Source organism: Adiantum capillus-veneris, chromosome 7 (genome assembly GCF_014529385.1).
Source record: "Adiantum capillus-veneris isolate H3 chromosome 7, ASM1452938v2, whole genome shotgun sequence".
In the NCBI taxonomy this organism is placed as follows: domain Eukaryota; kingdom Viridiplantae; phylum Streptophyta; class Polypodiopsida; order Polypodiales; family Pteridaceae; genus Adiantum; species Adiantum capillus-veneris.
This window is the reverse complement of record NC_140937.1, coordinates 92,302,299-92,324,311: the sequence shown is the minus strand read 5'-3', so window position 1 is coordinate 92,324,311 and position 22,013 is coordinate 92,302,299. Positions and strand designations below refer to the sequence as shown.

Genomic DNA, 22,013 nt, shown 5'->3' with positions numbered 1-22,013 from the left:
CTTGTTCAAGTTTATCTGTGTGCCTTCAACTATTAACACCAACTTCTTTAGAGCGAATGCCACACAGCTCTCTCTTATATCATGTGTGGCCACAATCATCTCCTTTGAGGAGAAGTCTACCGGATGTTGTTTGACAAATTGTGCATACAATTTTTTTGCAAAGTAAAGAGTACAGTCTGTGTTGTGCAATGGATGTCTGAACACTTTCAACTAGATCTTTTCAACGTTGTCTCTAATCTCTTGATGCACTTCCAACTAGATCTTTTCAACGTTTTCTTTAATCTCTTGATGTTGATACTTCAACACTTTCCACTTGCCTTTTTGATTCTGTGTATTCACATGGCCATATTGTCTTTATCATTTCCTTGGTTACTTCCTTGTTGATATCTTTCCAATACGCATGGTTTGGGATTGCCCATGTGGATAGCTGACGGGTTGTGCGCGTCGCTTATTTGTGTTGACATGCCATGTGCTAACAACTACTTGGCGATGATCTCTTGGGGCAAGTTGTGCATCTCGTGCTTGGTCTTGCTTAGCCATAGTGTCTCATAATTACAATTCACAAATATACAAATATTACACATTTTGACCAAACATTGTTCTCTTGAATATCTACTCTTTAGTTCACAATGTTTATCAACTAGAACAAGACCAATGCTTAAATAGAGTAATCAACAAGATTATAGACAATTGATCCAAACAAAAAACTATTTAAAAATAGAGTAATCAACGCGATAATAGAAAATTGAACCATATGAAAACCATTCAATAATAGAATAATCAACATGATTATAGACAGTTAACCCATATGAAAATAATTTATAACAAACATCGATAATTTTTAAGTGTCTAAGCCGGATAAAAAGCCGGCAAAAGTTCAGTAAGTGGCCATTGAAGAGGGCTAGGATCTATCTTTACATGCTCTTTAAAAATAGTAAAAAGTTAGAAGCATTTCTTCTGGCCTTCCGCTCCCTCAGTTTCATCCATGTTTCCACTTTCTACTGAATGGCTATAAGATTATCGTGGTCAGGGTAACAAAACACTTCATTTTTGAAAAATACTCTTCTAGCTACATTCGAGAAATCTGTCATCATCTTGTATATAAATCGAGAGCATATATGTCACTGGCTTTCGTGTATGCATCATTACATTGTGGATCATAGATCTTTGGAGAAATCCATGGCCGATGTGACAGTTCCTATTCTCCTCCACTCTTTACTTTTAAAACTATTGTCAAAAATTGAGATGCATTATATACAAATTTATTTGGCACTCACTTGGTTGGGGTTCTGAGCATCATACACAATCGATAATGCTGGCTTTCTTTGCGATATCATCCCACCAATGCATGCACAATAACTGACATGTGTTGTATCACTATTGTGAGGTGCGCATGTTCTATCTTCGATGACTAAAAAATTGTTGGGAACAATTTCTTTCAACCATACTAGAGTCTGTGCATGTAGCATCAAAATGCGCCTTGCAAAAAGGGCACTCAACACATCAAGTCTCTCGACAAGCCTCCATTGTAGTATGGAAAGAAAGTGATTCATGGGGGCTTTGTGGTGAAATCAATGCATCTGAGAATTGATGGATGCAATGCTTGCATGTCCTGCTCTATTTGAAGGTTATCAAACTTTGCCTCTGTCCCTCCCTTATAGTGTTTGCCTATGTAATTGATGTGTTCTAGAAAGAAAGAAATGCTCTTAATGGTGTATAAGCTGCAAACTCCATATGAACCTAATCCAATTCTGACACCTTCCATTAAGGCTTTGTAGGGAATGCTAATCAAATGCACACTTAACATTCAACAATGTGCACATGATCGTTCTCGTGCCATTGGCATCCGATCTACTATCGATTGGCTCCCTATGCATCTTGTGTCATCTGTACTTGCTTGGGCAAAGTTTGAATGATTTTGTACTTTGACTCTCTTCATCTTTATCTTCTGTTCCTTCCACTATTTGTCTCACTGCTCTACATTGGTCATATTGCACGTGGGAGGAATGTCTTCTTTCGAATCTTTGTAACATATCTTTATGTTATCAAGCACTGTTCTAATTTTGTGATGTGGATCAAATTCTCTGATAGCTACTGGCACCAATGACTCATGGTGGACTTCTTCATGTAGCCTGTGCTCTATATTCTCCCACACAGTGTTAATGAAATGATCAAGAAAATTGCCGCTTTCATTAATCTAATGGATTCTGGTATCTGCACACATTGAGATTGCCAGTATGAACTCTTTGTGGATTTCTTGTATGATGATCTTTCTCTGCTCATGCATCATTTCTACATGGGACAATAAAAAAAATGATTTAATCATTTAGCATAGCGTATCTAAGTTTCACACATGCTAGACCATCAAAATTTTAGTGAAATGTTGACAAGAAGATATTGATAATCATACACATTTCATATAATTATAATCAAAGACATGCTTGACGATAAGGCTAATCAAATGCATTGACTCAATCTTCCAAACCATATAGGTTAAAGACATATAACACTTCAAAAAACTATACTAAACCATAAGACATTGGTTCACATTTTGCTTGCTAGCACTATTCTGTCCAAAGTTAAGTTAATAAGGTACAACACTAAGTGAAGATGTAAAGTTGTCTTTCCATGGCCATTTTTGATAAATAATTTACGAAAACACATAATTTTTTGCTATTTTATTTTGAAAGAGAATCAAGTCTTTCAAAGACTGATGACATTTTTTACTCCTCCATGTTAACTAGTGAAGATTAATTTTACAAATAATTTATCAATTTTAGAGAATTATTTTTTAATTATTTATGAGCTTTTGATATACACGTTGTAAAAGGAAAACTCATTTCATATCTTAATCCCATATGTAAGAGATCTCATGAGGTTTTGACGTGATATACAAAAGTGGTGTTTCGTTTACTAAAATCTTTGATTTAAACGATTCTTATGGCTCAAGTCAGTTTTGTGGCTCATTACAATTGATATCCAACGTTCAATATGTTTAAGGGAAAAAAAACATTATATTGGGAACAATGTATTAGTTTTTAATAAAATTTGTTAACATGATAGAGAGATGAAATGAAAGAGAATGATAGACTTTTTTTAATTGATTTTTTATTTGTGTATGATTATTATAGTTAATATTATGAAATATTTTTTTTTATAGCTTGTCTATAGTTATAACCAGTTCTATGAAGAGATAGTTGAAAAAATTATGACGATTTCATTTGTTTTATGTATATGCATTACGATTTGATACGAGATACTTCAACAAAAAGAATCAACATGAACATCTATAGACATCATAAAAATTTGAATACGAAATACTCACCATGGTCACATTGCCGACCAAGTATTTCGTGTGCATAGTACTCAAACAAACATTAAATATATATGCACATACAATTTATATGGCGTTCATATGACCGGGTCATTGACCTGAACATTGCATATATGCATAAACACATGCTTCTAACAAACGACACTTTCTAACCACGTTACCGATCGAATGCCACTCGAATCTAAAGACCTTTTAAATACAAGATCATATGACTACTTATCGAGATCGATGCCCATATGTTTCCTTTGCATCGAGATGGGAAGTTGACTTACCATAATGATACAAGTATCGTCACGTTACCGACGTAGTATCCATATGATGAGCCAATAGTTACCACAAGGGCACCATATTTCCCATGCAACCAAATTGATGCCCCCGTGGCAAGCACCATTCTACAGAACGACTAATGTACACCCCCTCATTGTGTGACCAATGATTTTGCTATTATTGTGCACTACAACACAAGACACAACACACACGCAAGCACATGAATTGTGTAATCTGCTACTTTGCTACTGCCGTGCATTGTGATGTAGAGCATGCTCCCACACGAACCCCTCACTCCCTCCCTCTTCTCGATGTACCTGCGAAGGTTGTTCTCTCTCTCTCTCTCTCTCTCTCTAAATCAGTCTTCGCGAGCCTGCCAGGCTCTGTATTTTGTATCGTTATGGGCCTATCAGGCTTTTAGTTTTTCCTGGTGAGTTTTTGGTCGATTATTAAGTCACTATTTCTCAGCTTCAATGTGATCATACAAAGTGTAATTATGTAATTATGATTCAGTAGCAACGATTATCGTATTGGTTCGACGCTTGGTTGAGGGTGTGCTGGTTGAAGCTCAACCCTGGAGAGGGGGTGGACGTTGTCCAAATATTTGTCCTCTGTCCGTTTTTCTTTGCGTATTAAAAAATGCCGCTTGGCATCCATGTCGGCACCCAACATCCTCAGGACTAAGTAACACATAGCATTAAAGAGGGGGAGGGGGTAAGGGGATTGAGGGCAGAGAAGTGCGCGCACAGAAATTGGGTCGTAGATATACACTTAAAAACTAAACCCGACCACGAATTAAACCCTGGCAACACCTATGTTTTAATAATAAAACCCAATAAAAACCATGGTAACATCATGTGCACGCGGGCGGGTGAGATGGTTAGTCCATGCGTCTCAATCTGGACAACGAAGCCCCGAGTTCAAATCGAGTCAATGTCCGGCCCATTTTTTTCACGTTGACCTGCCCCCATTTTGCCTCAATTCGCATACGTCCAAGTTTAATCCGCCTCGGGGTCTCGCGTCCACTTCCGGGCAGTCGATCCCTTTAAACCCCCGCCCCCCCCCCCCCTATATTAATGCTATGTGTTACTTAGTGTTGTGGGCCCAACATTGGGCATGCGATGTGTAACGAGCCTTGGCAGCTTCCAAATGTTATCGATCGCCTTGTCGTGTTTCATCATGATCACCTCCGCGAGTTCGAGAAGAGCTTTACGGTATGGATGGCAGGAATGGAGGCGATCCTTTTCGCAGCCCGTGGAGGCCCTCTTCCGTCAGCTTGGTCTGTCGCAAGGAGCAACCCTTGATGAGGTCAAACAAGCCTACCGTCGTCGCGCTCTGGAATGGTCTGCTCTGCCTCCTCCTGCGTGGAATGTCGGTTTTCGTAATGTTGTCGTTGTGTCTCAACTTCTCTGACCCAGAGAGAGAGAGAGAGATTGATTGATTGATTAATTATAGTCTTTACTCCAAAATCGACCTATGAGATAGATTGATGTACATGGGTGTATCCTTTGACTATCTAGAACTACATGTGCACTGTAAATGCTATGGGTTGACAAAATGCCTTTCATGGAATGCATTTTTCTCCCCATTAATGAAGATACCCTTTAGGAGGAGGGACCAACCCTTCCTTTGGTTTCCCATATTGTGGTGGTTCTCTTATTCTCTGCTCTACCTATACTCTCTGTTAGATTCTAATTATTTAAGTATATTGATCATTGGTTTCTGCTCCCATTTGTTAAAGTGGTATCAGTGTGAGTTAACTCTCTTTTTGTGCAAAGAAGGACGATTTTGAGGAGATACGGGAAGAGCCATGACGAGCCAAGGGAGAATTGCTGAAGCAAAACTTCAGCAAGTACAATCTCAACTTGCAGAATTACAACAACTGCTTACTCTGACAGATGTTCAAAAGGTTGTGGATGGCTTCAAGAAGCCCCAAGAGAAGGATGCCGAGGAGCATCAGGAAACCAATGACAGAGGTAACAACTTGCAAGAGGAAAACATGGATCAAGGTGTTGATACGCACAAGGGACTCCAATAATAGAAAACTCAGACAACCAAGAACAAAAGCAAGGAAAAGGAATGCCCCTTCGCTCTTCTCGATGATACTAAAGATGTCACAAGTTGCTGACCTAGCTGCACATCTTGGATGGGTTAGGGTTTTTAACCCTAAACCTTGATCAACTTAGAAGACTTGGTTGAGAGGCGTAAAACACAAAGAACTGACGAACTTGCAGATTATGGTTGAGGGGCCTAAAACCTAAAGCTGAAAAACCCCAATTTGCGCAAATTGCTCATGTGTCTAGGTTGTACGGATGTGCTTGCTTTTGCGGAAACACGTGTCGATGTGGCAATTGTACGGACAGCCCGCATTTTGCGCTGCCAGCTCTCTGGCGCCAAATTTTGGACTAGCAGGTGTAGCTTTTCATAGTAGTTGTTTTGGGGGGCCCAAGGGTCTTTAAATATGTACATGGGAAACACCTTGCATTCAGATTGCGAGGAAGGAGAGCAGCCCTCGGACTTGTGCCTTAATGAAACAATATAAAGAAACACCGAAAGGGGCACTAGGGTTTTGGGCCAACAGAAGTCTGGGAGTGGAAAACCGCCACTCCTTGTCTCTCATCTGGATTATCTCTCTCTCTCTCTCTCTCTCTCTCTCTCTATAAGCTGTTTTGAAGTGCTAAAAGTCTGTTAACTGCAGTAGGCCTTGTTCTAGATATTAATGGCATCTCTGTACCGAATGCTTCCAAAGAATTATGCAGAGCCTATGGACAGATACGTGGCCTTGATGAACTTATTCTTTGATCTAGAAGCCACCGAGAATTTTATCCATCCACAGTTTCTCAAGCATATTGACTTTGAATATGATCAGTTTGTTGGAGAACTAGGAGTCGAGTTAGCCACAAGGCAAACTAGTAAAGTTGTTTTTCTTATTGGTGCTCTTTCATTCACCATCTAAGGATATTATGGCAAAGCAGACTTCCACATCATGAAGTTAGGGCCGTGTGATGCTCTTTTGGACATGCCTTGACTTGACAAGAACGATGTGACCATTTAGAACCGGAATCGAACCATCACTTTGGTGTAGAATGGAAAGCGAGTCGTTCTTTGAGTTGCCACTGAAGATCCGATGGGTTGGGGTTTGCGAGACCCAACCCTAGCCTACCTGCAGATCTCGTCTGATGGGCCTAAACACTAAAGGAAGAAGCAGCAAAAGAAGTTTTACAAACTTGCAGTTCCTCGTCGATTGGGCCAAGCATTTAAAGAGTTCCCAAGTGACAAATGAAGTTTTTATCAACTTATGGGACCTCGTTTGATGGGGCCCTAGTCACTAAAATTAAAATAAAGCAGCACACACACAAAAGCCTTTGCGTGGAGAATTGATCACGTGGCAGATGTTGTATAGACACCTTTGTGAATCGTTAGCAGGCTGTACGGACGCCGCGTTTTGCGTTGACAATCTGCCATGTGGTAGCAATATGGAATTCCGGGTTTAACGCGCCGGCAAATTTGGAGCAAGTGCTTTTGGGCGAGATGCTTTTAGGAGTTGTAGCTTTCCATGTAACCCCTTTTGAGAAGCCTTGGGCCTTCAAGTTGAAGAGTCAGCTCTCTTCTCTGGCTACGTTGAGCAAGAGCAAAGCAAAGCACATTGAAACCGGCCGGTAAGGCGGTAGACTTTAGTTTTCACCCAAATCTTTACTCTTTTAAACTTTACGACACAAAGGAACTTCATGTATAAGCCTGTGATTGTAATTCAACACTTCAAACAAACCACGGCTTCGCAGCTAGAGTGCTTCCAAGCAGACAATGACACCCTGTTGGCCCCAAAGACTGGCGCCCCTTTCGATATTTCTTTATTCTTATTACACTTGAGAAAAACCTATAAACTTCTACAAGCTGTCCCACTGTTGTGAAATTCCCCTACTCTAACCCGATTTCGGCAGCATAACCACAGTAGAAGTCTCCACGGATAAAGTCCCAAGAAAACAGTGACTTTCCACGCACTTAAGAGCACTTTACAAAACCTGGCGAGAAATCACAGCACTCTGAATTCTCTGTTTTTGGCCTCCAATTTACACCAAAACACCTGCTCGGTGATTCCCTAGCTTTCCTGAAGCTCATGGGACGTGTGGACATCAACACTGGCCAAAACCCTAAACCTGCAAAAAATTACAGCAAGCTGTAATTCTTTGTTTTGCGCTTTAATTCGCGTGCTGATCACTTCGTGGGTAGCCCTCATGCTCCCTCACGTGTAGGGTCACTTGCCCTTTGAATTAGACGAGATTCCTTATGGGAAATCTCAATAAATTGTCTTCTACAAGCATCCGAGGCTTTCCCGAGGCTCCACTGGCGATATCTTGCCGTTTAGGTCCAACCTGCAAAAACACACAGCATGCTGTAGTTCCCTGCTTCGCATCATTTTGAGGGGAGCAAACACGTCTATGAGTGTGTCAAGAATTGGACGAGTTTTTATGCGAGAAAACTCTCTGTTTTCGCAACCTAGGATTCTGCACCACATATTCACAGCGGCAACCGTGTCCTGAACGCATCCTCGTCTAGTTGCCCAGTCATATACCCTTGACCTTGTGGAGCATTCAAATCAACAAAAGGTACAGACAAGGGTGGCCGTGAACTCTCCCCACACTCGAACACTAGAGGAGTAATAGCTTGTTTGTCCTGTGAAGAGGAACCCTCTTCCCTGGCATTGTTTGTCTTGTCAGCCATAATCTAATTCCGAGTTCCTATGCTCTGGGTCTTCGCCGCAAACCAACAAAGGCTCACTCTCTAAGGAAACTGTGATTCTGTCCCGGCAACGTGACCATGAAAGCCGCCCATAGGGACGTAAACTTTAGCTTTCACCCGATTCTTTACTTGAAAAACTTTACTTCAACTTTACGACATAGAGGAACTTCACGAATAGACCTGTAACTAGAACTAACAATTCAAACAAACCACGGCGTGGCAGCTAGAGTGCTACCAAGCAGATAGCGACCCCTTGTAGGCCCCAAAGACTGGCGCCCCTTTCGGTATTTCTTTATTCTTACTACAAATAGACAATCCAAACACTTTCACCTAACTCTCACCAAGCTGTCCAAGGCTGTAATTGTAGGTGTTTGACCCAATCTAGCCAGCATAACAGCGCAAAAACCTATGTAGGTCAAAAGTACACGTCAAGGACATTTTCTCTTGCGATTTGGAAGCTTTCCAGCGAGGTGCAACTCGATGTCAACGTGTCGTAATTCGATGTTTTATCACTGTCAGGTGCCCAAAGCCCAAAGCCCTATTTAAGCATCCCAAGGCTTTCCCGAGGCTCCCCTGGCGATGTCCTGCAGTTTAGGTGCGAAACCTTAGACCTGCAGAGAAACACAGTAAGCTGTAATTTTCTGTTTTGGATCGTTTTGGGCGGAGCGAGCACCGAGCACCGAGCACGCCTATGCATGCCTCAGGTGCTCCCGCACGCAATGGGACAATTCCCCTTTGAAATGGACAAGTTTTCTCACGACAAAACTCTCCGTTTTTGCAATCCTTCGCTATGGAATTGTGCATACCTGTGGGGGATTAGCAATTAGCTAATCCGGTTCCTGTACAGAAGGCTCTTGCCTTGGCAACGTGCATAAAACCCCAGAACTGTACATGGTCATTTGAGAAGCCCAACTAGTGGGGCATTACCATATGTGCAAAGGGGAGAGAGAGATGCGCGAGAGCAAATGGTTGCGTTGCATGAGAAGGGAGAAGGCAAGCTTTCCATTAGAGCTGTGATCACCTGCACTCACTACTCACACACACACTGTAGTCACTAATGAAAGCCAGAAATCAGCCCCCCCTCTCAAAATGGGCGCCCCCTCATGGATGAGGCTTTTGGAGAGTGTGGCGCCGGCAGGTTGCTATTCTACTGCCTGTTAGACTTACACCACTCTGCTACTTTACAGGTCTAGGACATACATGTATGGCTAGTGTGCCTCCGGGCTGGCCACCCTTTGCATATGCATTTTCTCTGCATTGTCCGATCGCCCACTCCAGGAAGGCAACATTTTGGAGCTCATCATGTTGGGCCATGGCATCTTTCAGGTGCAGCTTTCAAACGACCGATGTGTCGAGTCTCTCTACAGTTGCTCTCTTATTGTTGCAAGGAACCGATTGTTGGTTTTAGAGCTCTGGACACCAAACTTGGATATTGAGGAGTTCAATCACTAGCAAAGGATCCCTCATTTTCCAGTCACTCTCTCCTTTCCATCGTTTCTAGTCCATCTTTCAAGGTGTGTTATTGGTGTAGCCGCTAGGTGGGGCCTGGTTATACTAGGTTCATTGGCTACAAAGATCGGTGCACCACAAATACAGGTCTACACAACCCATTTTCTAGATACAGACCGACTTCGGGATCTCGACACAGACCAGGTTTGACTACAGAGGTCGATGGTTACTGGTCACCCGGATCAGTGTCTCATATGCCATCAGTTTGGGCACATTGTGAGAGACTGCCCTTCCCATCCTCCGCGTCGCTTTGAGCCACAACATCCCCTACCTTAGGGCGCAATGGGTGGCTGGCAGAAGGCCCCTCCTCGCCATGCTTTTCACCCACCACCTCGATAGCCTGCATCCCCAATCGTCTCACAGGTCTCAACTACTCAACCAATTTCAAAGTTACTGGACATGCCCTCTACTTCGTGGCATCCACCCAAAGCTTCCTCGCATTTAGCTATGGAGACAGACTTCCCACCTCTGACATCTTCACCAGCCCCTTCATTCCTTCCACTTCCACCCACTGACTCTAGAGCACCATCGCCCCTTGCCGCACAACCCCACCCAACCACCCCCACCCATGAAACTCTATCCTCTCCACCTCTATTGTGCGCTCCACCACCTTCTCATGTTCCTAGATCCTTCATAGCTTCTGCGCCTCCAGCTTGGCAGTTTTCTAGAGCTGAGTATAGTGGTGACAACACTAGTCGATTATTGGTTTGGTTGTGCATTTTACGACGTGCACAAAAGTCACGCTCTCTCCTAGGCAGTAGGCAGAGTACCATGCTCTCCTCCTCCCTACCTTTTACTGGCTCAGAGACATGGAGAGAGGTTTCAGTTATGGATTTTCTTCTACGTCTCACCTTGCAGGCTATCCAGACTTGGGCAGGCTACATTTTATCATGCATTGCTACAGACAGGCTGATAGAGACATAGGAGCCATATAGTAGCTCCACGTAGAGGATTGCTATTGTTTGCCACTGATTGTCTCTGTGGACCATACTACATCGATCCCTCCCACCATGCGAGTACGGTCAGAGTCGGCAGTAGTTTATACATTGGGATGCTCTTTTGACTACTTTGGTTCTTGGTTACAGCTGCCTACAGAGGAGGGAGGATTGGGGATTATTGATCCAGAGATGCAGAGCAAGGCACTGCTTGTAAAGCTCATAATACACGGATTGTTTCCAGGCGCAGAGCCTTGGAAACAGTTTCTACATCATGCTTTGTCACATACCTCCCCTTGTTTCGGATCTCTAGATGCCGCTAGTGCTTGGCGCCTGACCATCAGATTCATCCTCACAGATGCACCCTTAGGTATGTCCCATTTGTCACCATTTATGTGCTGCTTGCTGCGGATTTGGAAGGACTTTCATCTTACTTTGATTCGACACCTGCCTTCTTTTGTCAAGGAGGTAACGAGGCAACCACTTGTATGGAATGCATATGTTACAGATGCAGAAGGCCGTTAGCTAGGTGAGAAGACTCACATTGTCTGGGCCAGATGGGATGACGGACCGGCAAGCTCTTTGCGTTGTTGGTCAGATGCTTCCTTGGTTGGGGCACAAGTTATTGGTTCAACCTACGGGATTCGCAAAGGGGTATTGCTTGTATGAGAGAGATTGATGAGGCCATTCCATCCGATTGACATGCCTTAATCGAGGGACACACTACTTTACCTCACCCATCAAGGATGGTGGTGGTACTTCGATCCCATCTCAGGAGACCCGATTGTTGCCCAACAAGGGACTCTAGTCTTTAGCATCGCCGAGATTGGCCATCACGGACGTCACATCAGATTGGACTTTCAGGGTGAGGTTTCACCTGATCAAAGACTGACTGCCGATTGGCAGCCTGTTAGAGTGGTTGGCTCTTTCTGAAGTAGATCATGTGTCGACCCTGTTTTCACCGTTGAGGAAGCTCTACTTTGGAGGCGATGGATTTGGCAGGGCATGCCCCTTGTTCAGTTGGACTGGGATCCTGGAGAGTGGCACTGGCCTTCGTTGAACGATGATGATGCCCCTCTCTTCTTTTTTGAGTATACAGTCTCCCTTGGGAGGAAGCTTCTTTTGCGAACTCGGCATCCACCTCATCGTCCGCGCCAGTCAGAAGTGTGGCAGGATCAGCGCATCCTCCTAGCCTTCGAGCGACAGTTTTGGTCTTGCATCTGGACCATCCGGATCAGCCGCAAGATATGTTTTTTCATGTGGATGATAGCACATGCTGGATTGCTTGTAGGCACTTGGTTGGTAGTCATTGGTCATGATCCAACTTGTCAGAGATGTACTTTGGAGCCCGAGTCTTTGAGGCATTGTTTCTAGGTCCCATATGTGCAGCGAGTGTGGAAGACAGTGTATTGTTTGTTGATTAGAATGGGCATCCATGATGGGTTTGTGACGTGGGCGGTAGTTGCATGGCTTTTGCAATTTCCGGAATCACATACCTTTTTTCAAGGCTTGCCGACAGATCCGGTCTTCCTGCTTACTCCCTTAGGACCAGGAAACTCTACAGATGATACCAGATGCAGGTCATGAGTTGGATCTTTGCCACCGAGACAGTTTTCACCACGATATACAACATCATGCTTTGGACCATGTGGAAGGCTCACTGTGCACACATTCTGGGCTCTCAGTCCTCCCCTACGTCCACCGTTTTGACAGCCATTTGGACAGAGTTGCTACATACTCTTTGCACTCAATGGGATTCCTCCAGGGCAGCGGAGCAAGGTCGATGCATCTTTCTTCACAGAGTGGGGGAGATCGTTAGTTCTTTCGAGATCATGAAATCATCACATGGCATTATGCACTGGTTCCTTTTACACTCATCATATAGACCACCTTGATGTATATATAGTTCAAACCTTGTTTGCCCACTTCTGTACTTTCTCTGGATGATAGGCCATTGTGCATCTTTAGAGGTCTCTTATGTACACAGAATAGAGAGAGAGAGAGAGAGAGAGAGAGAGAGAGAGAGAGAGAGAGAGAGAGAGAGAGAGAGAGAGAGAGAGAGAGAGAGAGAGAGAGAGAGATAAAATGAAATGAAATCTTATATTAACATCTTCAAAAGGCCAAAATGACCTATGAGACCAAAAAGTTACAGCATGGTGGATCTGATGCAATGTAGAGAGAGAGAGAGAGAGAGAGAGAGAGAGAGAGAGAGAGAGAGAGAGAGAGAGAGAGAGAGAGAGAGAGAGAGAGAGAGAGAGAGAGAGAAAGAAAGAAAGAAAGAAAGATTTTTAACGTCTATGTCAGGCCGAAATCGGCCTATGAGACAAATCAAATGTACATGGCGTGTATGTCATCCGTCTATCGGAAAGACAAATGAAACAAAACTGATACAAAACTGAACTAAATGTAGGTAATGGAGTATCTGAGGAGGGATGGGGTTCTATCTCTAGGGGTATATGCATGTCTATATGCTCAAGGTAGTACAATCATGAGAATGCATCAAGCTCTCTAGCTCCATCCTATACAAATGGGGGGATGTAAGATGTGGTACATGGGCGGGGCTGGTGCCAAGGCTACCCGGATGAAAGCTGTCGTGTCGGCCCTCATCTGAGCTACTCGCTCCTCAGTGGCACGGCGCTCCCGGGCTCGGATCTCCTCGATCTGTCGGTGGTGGGAGCTCACGCCCCTGTAGCCTGTGACTCGTGGTCGTCGTCTAGCTCGGTTCACCTCCGCCTGTGGGAGTGTCACTCCTCTCTGAGTATCTGGTGAGGTAGGGGTGGCAATCCTCTGAAAGAAGTCTGTGAGCTGCGACTGTCTCCCCTCTGTCTGTGTAGCTGTGCGTGGCTGTAGTAGTGTGTCCCGATGGCTCTGTATCTCTAGTAAGAAACGTCCGAGCTGTCTCTGATCTCGAGAGTCCATGATCTCTCGGAGAGTGGGCTGTCCTCTGAATAAGGCCTCATATCTGCCTCTGATCTCAGTGTATGCTCTGCATCTACATACAAAGTGCTCCTCACTCTCCACCTCCTCTGTGCAGGCTCTGCAGACTCGCTCCTCCCTGGGAACACCAGTATGTCTCCCGATCTCAATCTCTAACCTGTGTGAAGCCACTCTCAGCTGACCAATCGCCACCCGTGAGCTATGTGGCATATATGTGTCCATATAGCGTGGTCTCTGTATGAACCCCCCAGACAATATGGTGAGAAACTGGTCTCTGTAATCTGACATCCTCGTCCCCAAGCCAGGTGACTCCCAGACTCTCCTAGTGTATAGCTGCCACAGATCCTGTCTCAATACCAAGTTTCTCTCACTGCGAGAGAGGTGAACAGATGGTGAGTGGGGGTCGTACTGGAATGGTGGTAGGCTCTCCATGTCAAGACCGTGTCCCTCAAACCATGCTCTGACCTGTGAGTACCAAGCTCTCGCATGCCCACTCTCTGATAGCTGTATAGCTGCCTCAAATGCTCTACGAGTAAGTCTGTCAGGAGGTAGCTCTCTCATCCTCTGGATGAAGCAGACTGTCTGGAATAATGCCTCTACAACCATAGGTGGTGTGGCGAGCTCGGCTCTAATAATGTCATGTGGCACTGTCTTCTTGCTGCGGAGCAAGCGTGAGATCATACATACCTGTGGCCTCTCAAGCTGTGTCCACTGGTCATCCGTCAATCCTGGTGCCCATACTGCCGCCGAGTACATCAGGGCCGGGGTGACTAAGGTGTCAAAAAGCCAGCCCTTCGTGCGGGGCTCCTGAAAGTGTGCCTGGTGGCATCTCCGCTCTAGCATGGTCAGAGCTGCATATCCTCGGGTGAGCCTGTCAGCAGCAGCCTGCCTCATAGTGAAGGGTCCTGGTAGGCTGGTGAATGTGATGCCAAGATAGACATAGGAGGTGACTACATCAACCTGTCCTCCTGCTGCTGTGAAGGTGGCAGCGCTCCTCACTGCACTGGATGTGTGAAAGATCATGACCTTGGTTTTGCCAAGGTTCACAGTCAACCCCTTGTGTGTGCTGAATTCGTCCAAGGCCTCAAGATGGCGTTGCAAGCCCTCGGGTGACTCTGAGAGAGAGAGAGAGAGAGATCTGGGAAAGGCTCTCCATGCTGATAACAAACTCACATACAAGTGACCAAGGGTGGTCCGGCATAGATCCGCGACATGCCCTCGATAATAGACCCTGGTACACACAATTGCTACTGCTACCACCATCTGCTATAAGACCACTGACTTGGCCTCCACATGGGCACCAACTCTAACATGCTCTGAGAGCATAGATCTGGTGCGTCTCCTCCTGGCTACTGATTTGTGGCTTAATTTTTTGAATATTCATTGTTATTTCATGAATTAGAGAACTTAAAAGATCCTTATGATGACTCTTAATTGCTACCTTCAAGATGGCTGAGTTTCCCTTCAACATTGTAGAGAAAGAAATTGTCTTTTTTGCCATTTGTTAAGCCCTTTTTTTCAGTGTTTAGTTTCCGGAGAATAAAAAGAAATCCAAAGGTTTGCAATTCTCTTAACATTTTCCATCTGTGCAGCCATCCTGACTTGCATCACAATGACGGCACTGAATTCAGGCGCCTTACTGAATCATACAATCAGTTAATAAACAGAGGTGGGTCATACCACAGGCGCATCCATGTCCGCTCTGCACCAACAGAACATAGAATTTTTCAAGGGCCAAGAGCTTTCTGGTGGGTCAGTCTCTTCTTGACAGTGGTGCTGTTTTGGTACCCTTCACACATGTATCTCCAAAATCGAAACAGAGTATCCCTGCATGAACCATCAAGATACATAGAGCCATCTCGAGATGCAGCTAAGAGGGAGCGGATTGCAGCCATCATTTTGGAAAAGCAAAGGAAGGCCAAAGATCAACAGTGACCTACGATGAGACAGCAAAGGGCAAACATGCATCCATGTTTTCCATCCATCACTAGGTATGTGCTTTCTAATCTCTAGATACATGATAAAGACTTACATGGAGAAGAAAAGAGACAGCACGGTGCAGATCAGGAAGGTGATAGTATGCAGTCTTGGTTAGGGTAGCGCACAGCGTGCATGCACACACGCATACATGCTTGTGCGCACATACCGTGCATGCGGGCGTGCGTGTGCACACACACACACACACACACACACACACACACACACACACACACACACTCAGTCGGTAAATCTCAAGGTGAGGAAAAACTCACAAAGAGGATAATCTACGCGCACACACACAGACAAATGCCAACACAGACTCAGTCAAGCTTGAATGCTGTCTCCAAAATGCATGTAGGATTTCCAAGGGGGGAAGAGGAAACACCATGTTAGTTGTAGAGACAATGCCGTTACTGTAATTTGATATTGTGATGAGATATCTTGAGACATAACATCACTAAAGAGATATCTCAAGCTTAAGTTTGTAGCTAGCAAGTAAAGGAAGATGAATTTCTAAACATCTAAGTGAACAAGAAGGATCTCCAAGTGATCTGGGAGCTGTGCCACAGATCAAAGTTGTTGGTGGCAATTTTGTAGTGTTTTGGTCTTGAGAAACTTGTTAGGCAAGTTAGACAATAAAAGGAAAAAGAAGGAATTTTTTTTGTTTCCCAGCTGCTACAGTACATATACATGCAGGTGTGCACACAATCCCTCTGTGACACACACACCCACCCACCCATCCACACACACCCACCTTGTCTATAGTAATGCCATACCATTGGTGGGGACCCTCAAAGTGAGAAAACATCCTGAGAGTTTGCAGAAAACATGGCCTGCGGTAATTGCATTGTGTGGGTATAAGACTTACCAAGCATCTAAAAATATCTAAAGAGATGCTTCAAAGCATGTAGATAGAGCACTTGAGAGTCATAAACAGTTTATCTAAAAGAGACACAAAAGATGCGGAAGGGTCACAAGTATGTCTTGTGGACATGACACGGCTCCTATCATAGATTTGAATGTGATTAGTTGTTTTGGGGGGGGGGGGGGGGGGGGGGGGGTAATGGGTATGAACCTAGGGGCCCTTGGTTGTAGGGCTAGCCACCCATCATATGGGCACCCTTCCTTTTTCTCACGTGCACATCTAACCCTATGTGCATGTGGACAAGCTAACTCCTATTTCTAGGGTTTAGGATAACCTAGGAAGTGGTCTGTGAGCCTATACGCAGGACGTGCATGTCCAGGCACTCTAGAGTAATTGCATACCCTCTGATTGCACAAGAGCACAACCCGTGTCTGCTGGATGTAGGCATTGGGGAGTGTTCCCATTAGTACCAAGCATAGGAAAAACTGCATGTGAACCACCTCTTATTAATAGTGCATCAACTTCTTCATAAGGGACTTTTTTAGCTTTATTTCTCAAGATCGTAGGAGTCAAAGGATGCTGCTCGATCCAACAAAACGTTCCTATATAAGTGCCCCTTGGGGGTTCACTTCAAGGCAAGCAAGGACCAGGATCGAGCGCCCTCAAGTACCTTTAGCACCGCAGCATAAGTACCAACAACTCCAGCGTTCAGTACCTCATCATCAGTGTTTTCCCCTCAGTAGAACCTGCAATGCAGCCCTCAATTCAGCGTTTTCAGCGTTACAGCCAACCAGCATTTCAGCCTTCCTCGCCAGCACATGCCGGTCAAGCCCAACAGTAATGGGTCTGGAAACTGAAAGAAGATTGCATTGAAGATCTGGAACATGTAGCACCCCTCACAAAAGTGGAAGAAGATAAGATACTAAGATATAAATCTTCAATACCCTTTACTTGACAAGTCGTATCATCAACAAGATGAACAACATGCTTAACATATAGTGGATGATAGTTATGTAACCACTTATTTTGATATGTCATATTTCTTGTAGCACTAAAATCGATAACTAAATGTGAACCATCACATAAAAAGCGAACCATCCAAGGAAGCCGGCGAGTCATCACGTGGCATAAGTAGAGACGACGACTCCAACAATCCAATCAATGAGAAGTTGACTTTCAGTGAGTATGATGGTAAGATGGATGCTTTTGTGCTTCATTCTTGGTTGCATTAATTCAATGCTTACTTTGCGACTAACAAGAAAAACAGTAACACAGGCTGATCGATCCTGCTCACTGTTGCTATCCTGTCCCCCACCTTGCGTGCCCCCCCCCCCCCCCCCCCCCCCCCCCCCCCCCCCCCCCGCTCCAGCTCCACCCCCGCGCTGTCCCCCCCTTGCCCGCCCGTTTCCTCCCCTCCCCCTGTTTCGTTTGCTCCTCCCTCTCCCCCTGAGGGCGTCTATCGACCTGCTCCAACGGTTTTGGATTCCTGACATTGCTTATCAGGGCTTTTACAGAGGGACGTCTCCTTTCGCTTCTCATTCCTCCACAGCAGCAGACACGGACGGAGGCTCATGCTCCACCCCAGAGGGACTCTCAAGAAGCTCCCTCGCTGGAGCCCACATCCGACTTGCTCTTTCGTCGACAGAGCAAGCGAGCCTCGCAGCAGAGGTGGAGCGCCTCTTGGCGACCTCCTTCATCTGCAAGATCATCGGCACTCGACCTAGCAGAGGAGAGGTGCGTGACCTCCTCCAAGCCCGCCTTTTAGCAGAAGTGGGCAAGATTCTCGACGTTCAGCTTCTCGGACGTGGCTACTACCAGATAGAGTTTGAGACCCTCGAGATGGCGTCTAAGGTCATTGCGATGAGCCCCCTAGCCATCAGAGTAGTTCGAGCTCATTCTCGACAGTGGCGCCATGGTTTCAACCCAGCCACCGATGTTCTTGTCGAGGAGGCAAGACCTTCCCATCTCAGTTTGCTTCCCGGGCCTGAGGAGAGAGTACCTTTTGCTCCTGTCCTAGATTGGGTAAGAAATTGGGACTGTCATGGAGACACCTCGCACAATAGCCTCTGTAGTTGCAAGCAGCTGGCATATCCACATTCGTGTTTTGGTTCGGGACACCCACACCTCGGGTGAGTGGTGGTTGGCTCCGCCAGAGTGTGGAGTATTCGGGCCTCCCGAATCAGTGCTTCATTTGTCGACAGATGGGCCATCTTGCGAAGGCCTGTCCACCGAGAGGCCCCTACCTTCACCTCAGACTTAGCCCCAGCCTCCTAAGGCTAGCCAACATCGGCAAACAGAGGCACAAGGTACTCAGGTAGATTCACCCTCCGAGCTTGGGGCCTAGGCAGAGGAGGACTGACAGTAGGTCCATGGTCGGCGTCGACAAGGGCCACCACGTCCACCTGGCCCTCCGGGTGGTCGCCATGCTTCAGGTTAGTAGCAGTGGGTTCCCACAGGGAACCGTTTCGACCCTCTTCAGCAGGACGAGGCCCCAGCTCCACCCTCCACCTTAGCCTCACCATCGACAGCCCCTCTTCTGCCCCACCCCCCACCTCCATCCTCTTCCCCCCCACCCTACTCCATCCCACCCACTAGCCCTCTTGCTTCCACATCTCCTCCCGCTCCCACCCCACAATCGGCCCATGGGGCAGGACCTTCCTCAACTACTAGGAGATCTCTTGGCAGTGCATTTGCCACGAGTCGCTTGGCGAGAGACCTTTCTTGCGAACCCCCCTTCTGGTGTAGACGTCTCCTTTTGCAGCAGTTCCTCGTGGACTGACGAGCTTCAACATCCGTCGTAGGTGGGACTTCTTTGCCTACGACTTCACACGGTTTCTCAGCGACTCTTCACCAGACTTTGAGGCGGCTTGTTTTAGAGTTCATGTATTGTTCCTTGCAGCTAGAGGGATAGAGGCCCTGGACACAACGATTGGCTTCTCTTATCCCTTATGTAGCAGGGACCAGTCTGAGTGGACTCTGGACTCAGTGATGGATTGGCTGCAGGCACAGGCCCTCGAGCTCTCTCAACACGGGAGACCTGGGGGTTACAGATCTGGTACAGACTTTGTGGCCGTTGGCCAAGTTCTCAGTGACGCCTCTTGACACGCCAGGATGTAGACACATTGTGGTACACTTCTTTGCTGATACGCAGAGCCCACCATGCTATGTATACATACATGAGGACTCCTAGACAGAGGAGGTTGCCGTGCGTACGGCACGCTCTTCTTGGGCCTGGGCTAGACAGTCTTTGCAATCACGCCTATCTCGGGGACGCTCGGATGCGGATTATTCCCCATCCAAGCCAGCCTCGAAGATAGCGCGGTTAGCTGCTGTTGCAGCATTGGTTCTTTCTCGTACTCCATGAGGATTGTCTCATGGAACGTGCAGGGATTAGGTGGGCCCCAATTTTAGTGCCAACGGGGTCGATTAAGTTAGGAGCTTCAGTGATGCCTTGTGGGTGGAGAGATTGATCTTCTTATGCTGCAGGAGTATCATCTTTGTGAGAGCCGCATTAGACGATGTGGTTAGCTGTTGCGTGGTCAATATGAGACATTTTGGTCTGCTGCATTTGGACCTGGTGGTATCCAGGGAGGGGTATGTATGACTATTGCGGACTCTTGGCAGCATGCCATTGTGGACAGAGGTATTATTGTGCTTGGTAGGGCTTAGTGGATTACTATGCAGATTCAGGGTTGCCTTATGGGCTCCCTGAACATCTATGCGCCCAATGTGACACACTTGTAGAGTTTTGGTCTCACATTGTATAGTCTCTACCGCATGCAGAGCAATGGTGCATTGGGGGTGACTTCACCTGGAGGACCCCTCTGACAGGATTGGAGGTAGCCATGCTATTGTGCACGGGGCTGAGTTGGCAGCTAGGAGAGGCTATGTATGACCTTGAGGGTTTCAGATGATTGGCTGCATTCTGGCTTTGTGAGGTCCCCAGACAGCTTGGCCTTCTCTCGCTCGGACCGCAGAGTGAGAGGAGCGAATCTATCTCGGATAGATCACTTTTACGCCAGTGACCACATTTGTGACATGGGTGGATCTGTTTGCATTTTGGCTGGGATTTCTTTTTCGGACCATGCACGAGTGATCCTCACTGTGACAGATAGACAGAGGAGGGGAAGCGCGATGCTACGCATCCGTGAGAGGATCTTGTTGGACTCAGCTCAAAGAGCGAGTGGTGGCTCTTTGGACAGAGGGCTTGGACACGCAGGACTCCTCTGCTGAGAGAGTGGCCTTTGGACTTGCTGAGCTTAGTTGCTTCTTCCTCTAGGAGTCTACGGCTCGCCCGGCTGCAGCGAGGGAGGAGGAGAAGCGTCTCCAATGGGGCGTTACTGCTTTGTAGAGGATGCAAGAGCAGCGCCCAGACAATCCTTGGTTGGAGGAGTAGTTGCAATAGGTTCGTCAGGAGCTAGCCAACATAGAGGAGCGGCGCCATGAGTTTGCTTTCCATCGACAGTATCTCAGTGGACCCAGGTGGGTGACAGAGTGACTGGGGTGTTCTTTGAGATAGTGGGACCCCGTCATGCGCACACCAATGTGAGCCAGTTGAGGAGAGTCGAGACCCGACGGGTCAGTTGCTTCAGAGCCAGAGGATATGCGTGCAATTGCTACTGACATTTACCGTGACCTGCTGTCAGCAGAGCCTCAGTCAGAGCGTCCAGATGCATGTAGAGAGCAGGTTTGGGCACAGATACCTTGTCTTGTGACTGAGGAGATACGCAAGAGGCTTGAGTTGCCTCTACAGCTAGAGGAGCTCCATGAGGCCCTTAAATCACTTCCCCGAGGTATTTATCCAGGTGAGGATGGTTCTCCCAGTTTTTTCTTGGAGTACTCGGACTTGCTTGGCTCAGATCTTTGCAACTGTAAGGTGCAGCGGAAGTGAATGTTGAACTTTGCTCAAGATGAGTGCTCCGAACTGTGCTCAAGGTTCCTTTTACTTACGGAAGGGAGAGCCTTCCGTTCCTTTAGTGAGAGAGTGCAATGGACACGAACAAAGTGGTGAACACTGAATGAAGGTGCTGAGATTGAGAGATAGAGAGAGAAGAATACGACACCATACAAGTTGTCAAACCCTCCTCCAAAGACCCCACTCTCTATATCGAGAGTGGTCTACTATTGATTGCACAAATCTCTACAATGCTTTGGTCTTGCCGACGATGTCGACGACGACGAGAGGGGCTGAAATCTGAAAATGCTAATGGCTTAAATCTGTAAATGTTTATCTCTGCTGAGTTCTGACTCTATGTCGGTGTTACTAAATTGGCTTTATCTGCTTACATAATAATTCTAAATGAAGTATTGGATTTATAAGTGAGGGTTTTTCTCGCTGGGAACACCAAGAAAAATAATTCTAAATGAATTATTGAAATTTTAAGTGAGGATTTTTCTCATTGGAGACATCCGAGTACAGAGTATCCCTAGTGCATCATTCAAAGTA

General features: G+C 46.1%; 1 protein-coding gene across 1 annotated transcript; it reads left to right on the top strand.

Moving 5' to 3' along the window:
• The first annotated feature begins 4,733 nt into the window (after positions 1-4,733).
• LOC147454223 (uncharacterized) lies at positions 4,734-15,713 on the top strand. Its single transcript, XM_086517298.1, has 2 exons — positions 4,734-4,944; positions 15,315-15,713. The coding sequence occupies exons 1-2, from the start codon at positions 4,751-4,753 to the stop codon at positions 15,655-15,657; spliced, it is 537 nt and encodes a 178-aa protein (XP_086373424.1). The 5' UTR covers positions 4,734-4,750; the 3' UTR covers positions 15,658-15,713.
• The last annotated feature ends 6,300 nt before the right edge of the window (positions 15,714-22,013 follow it).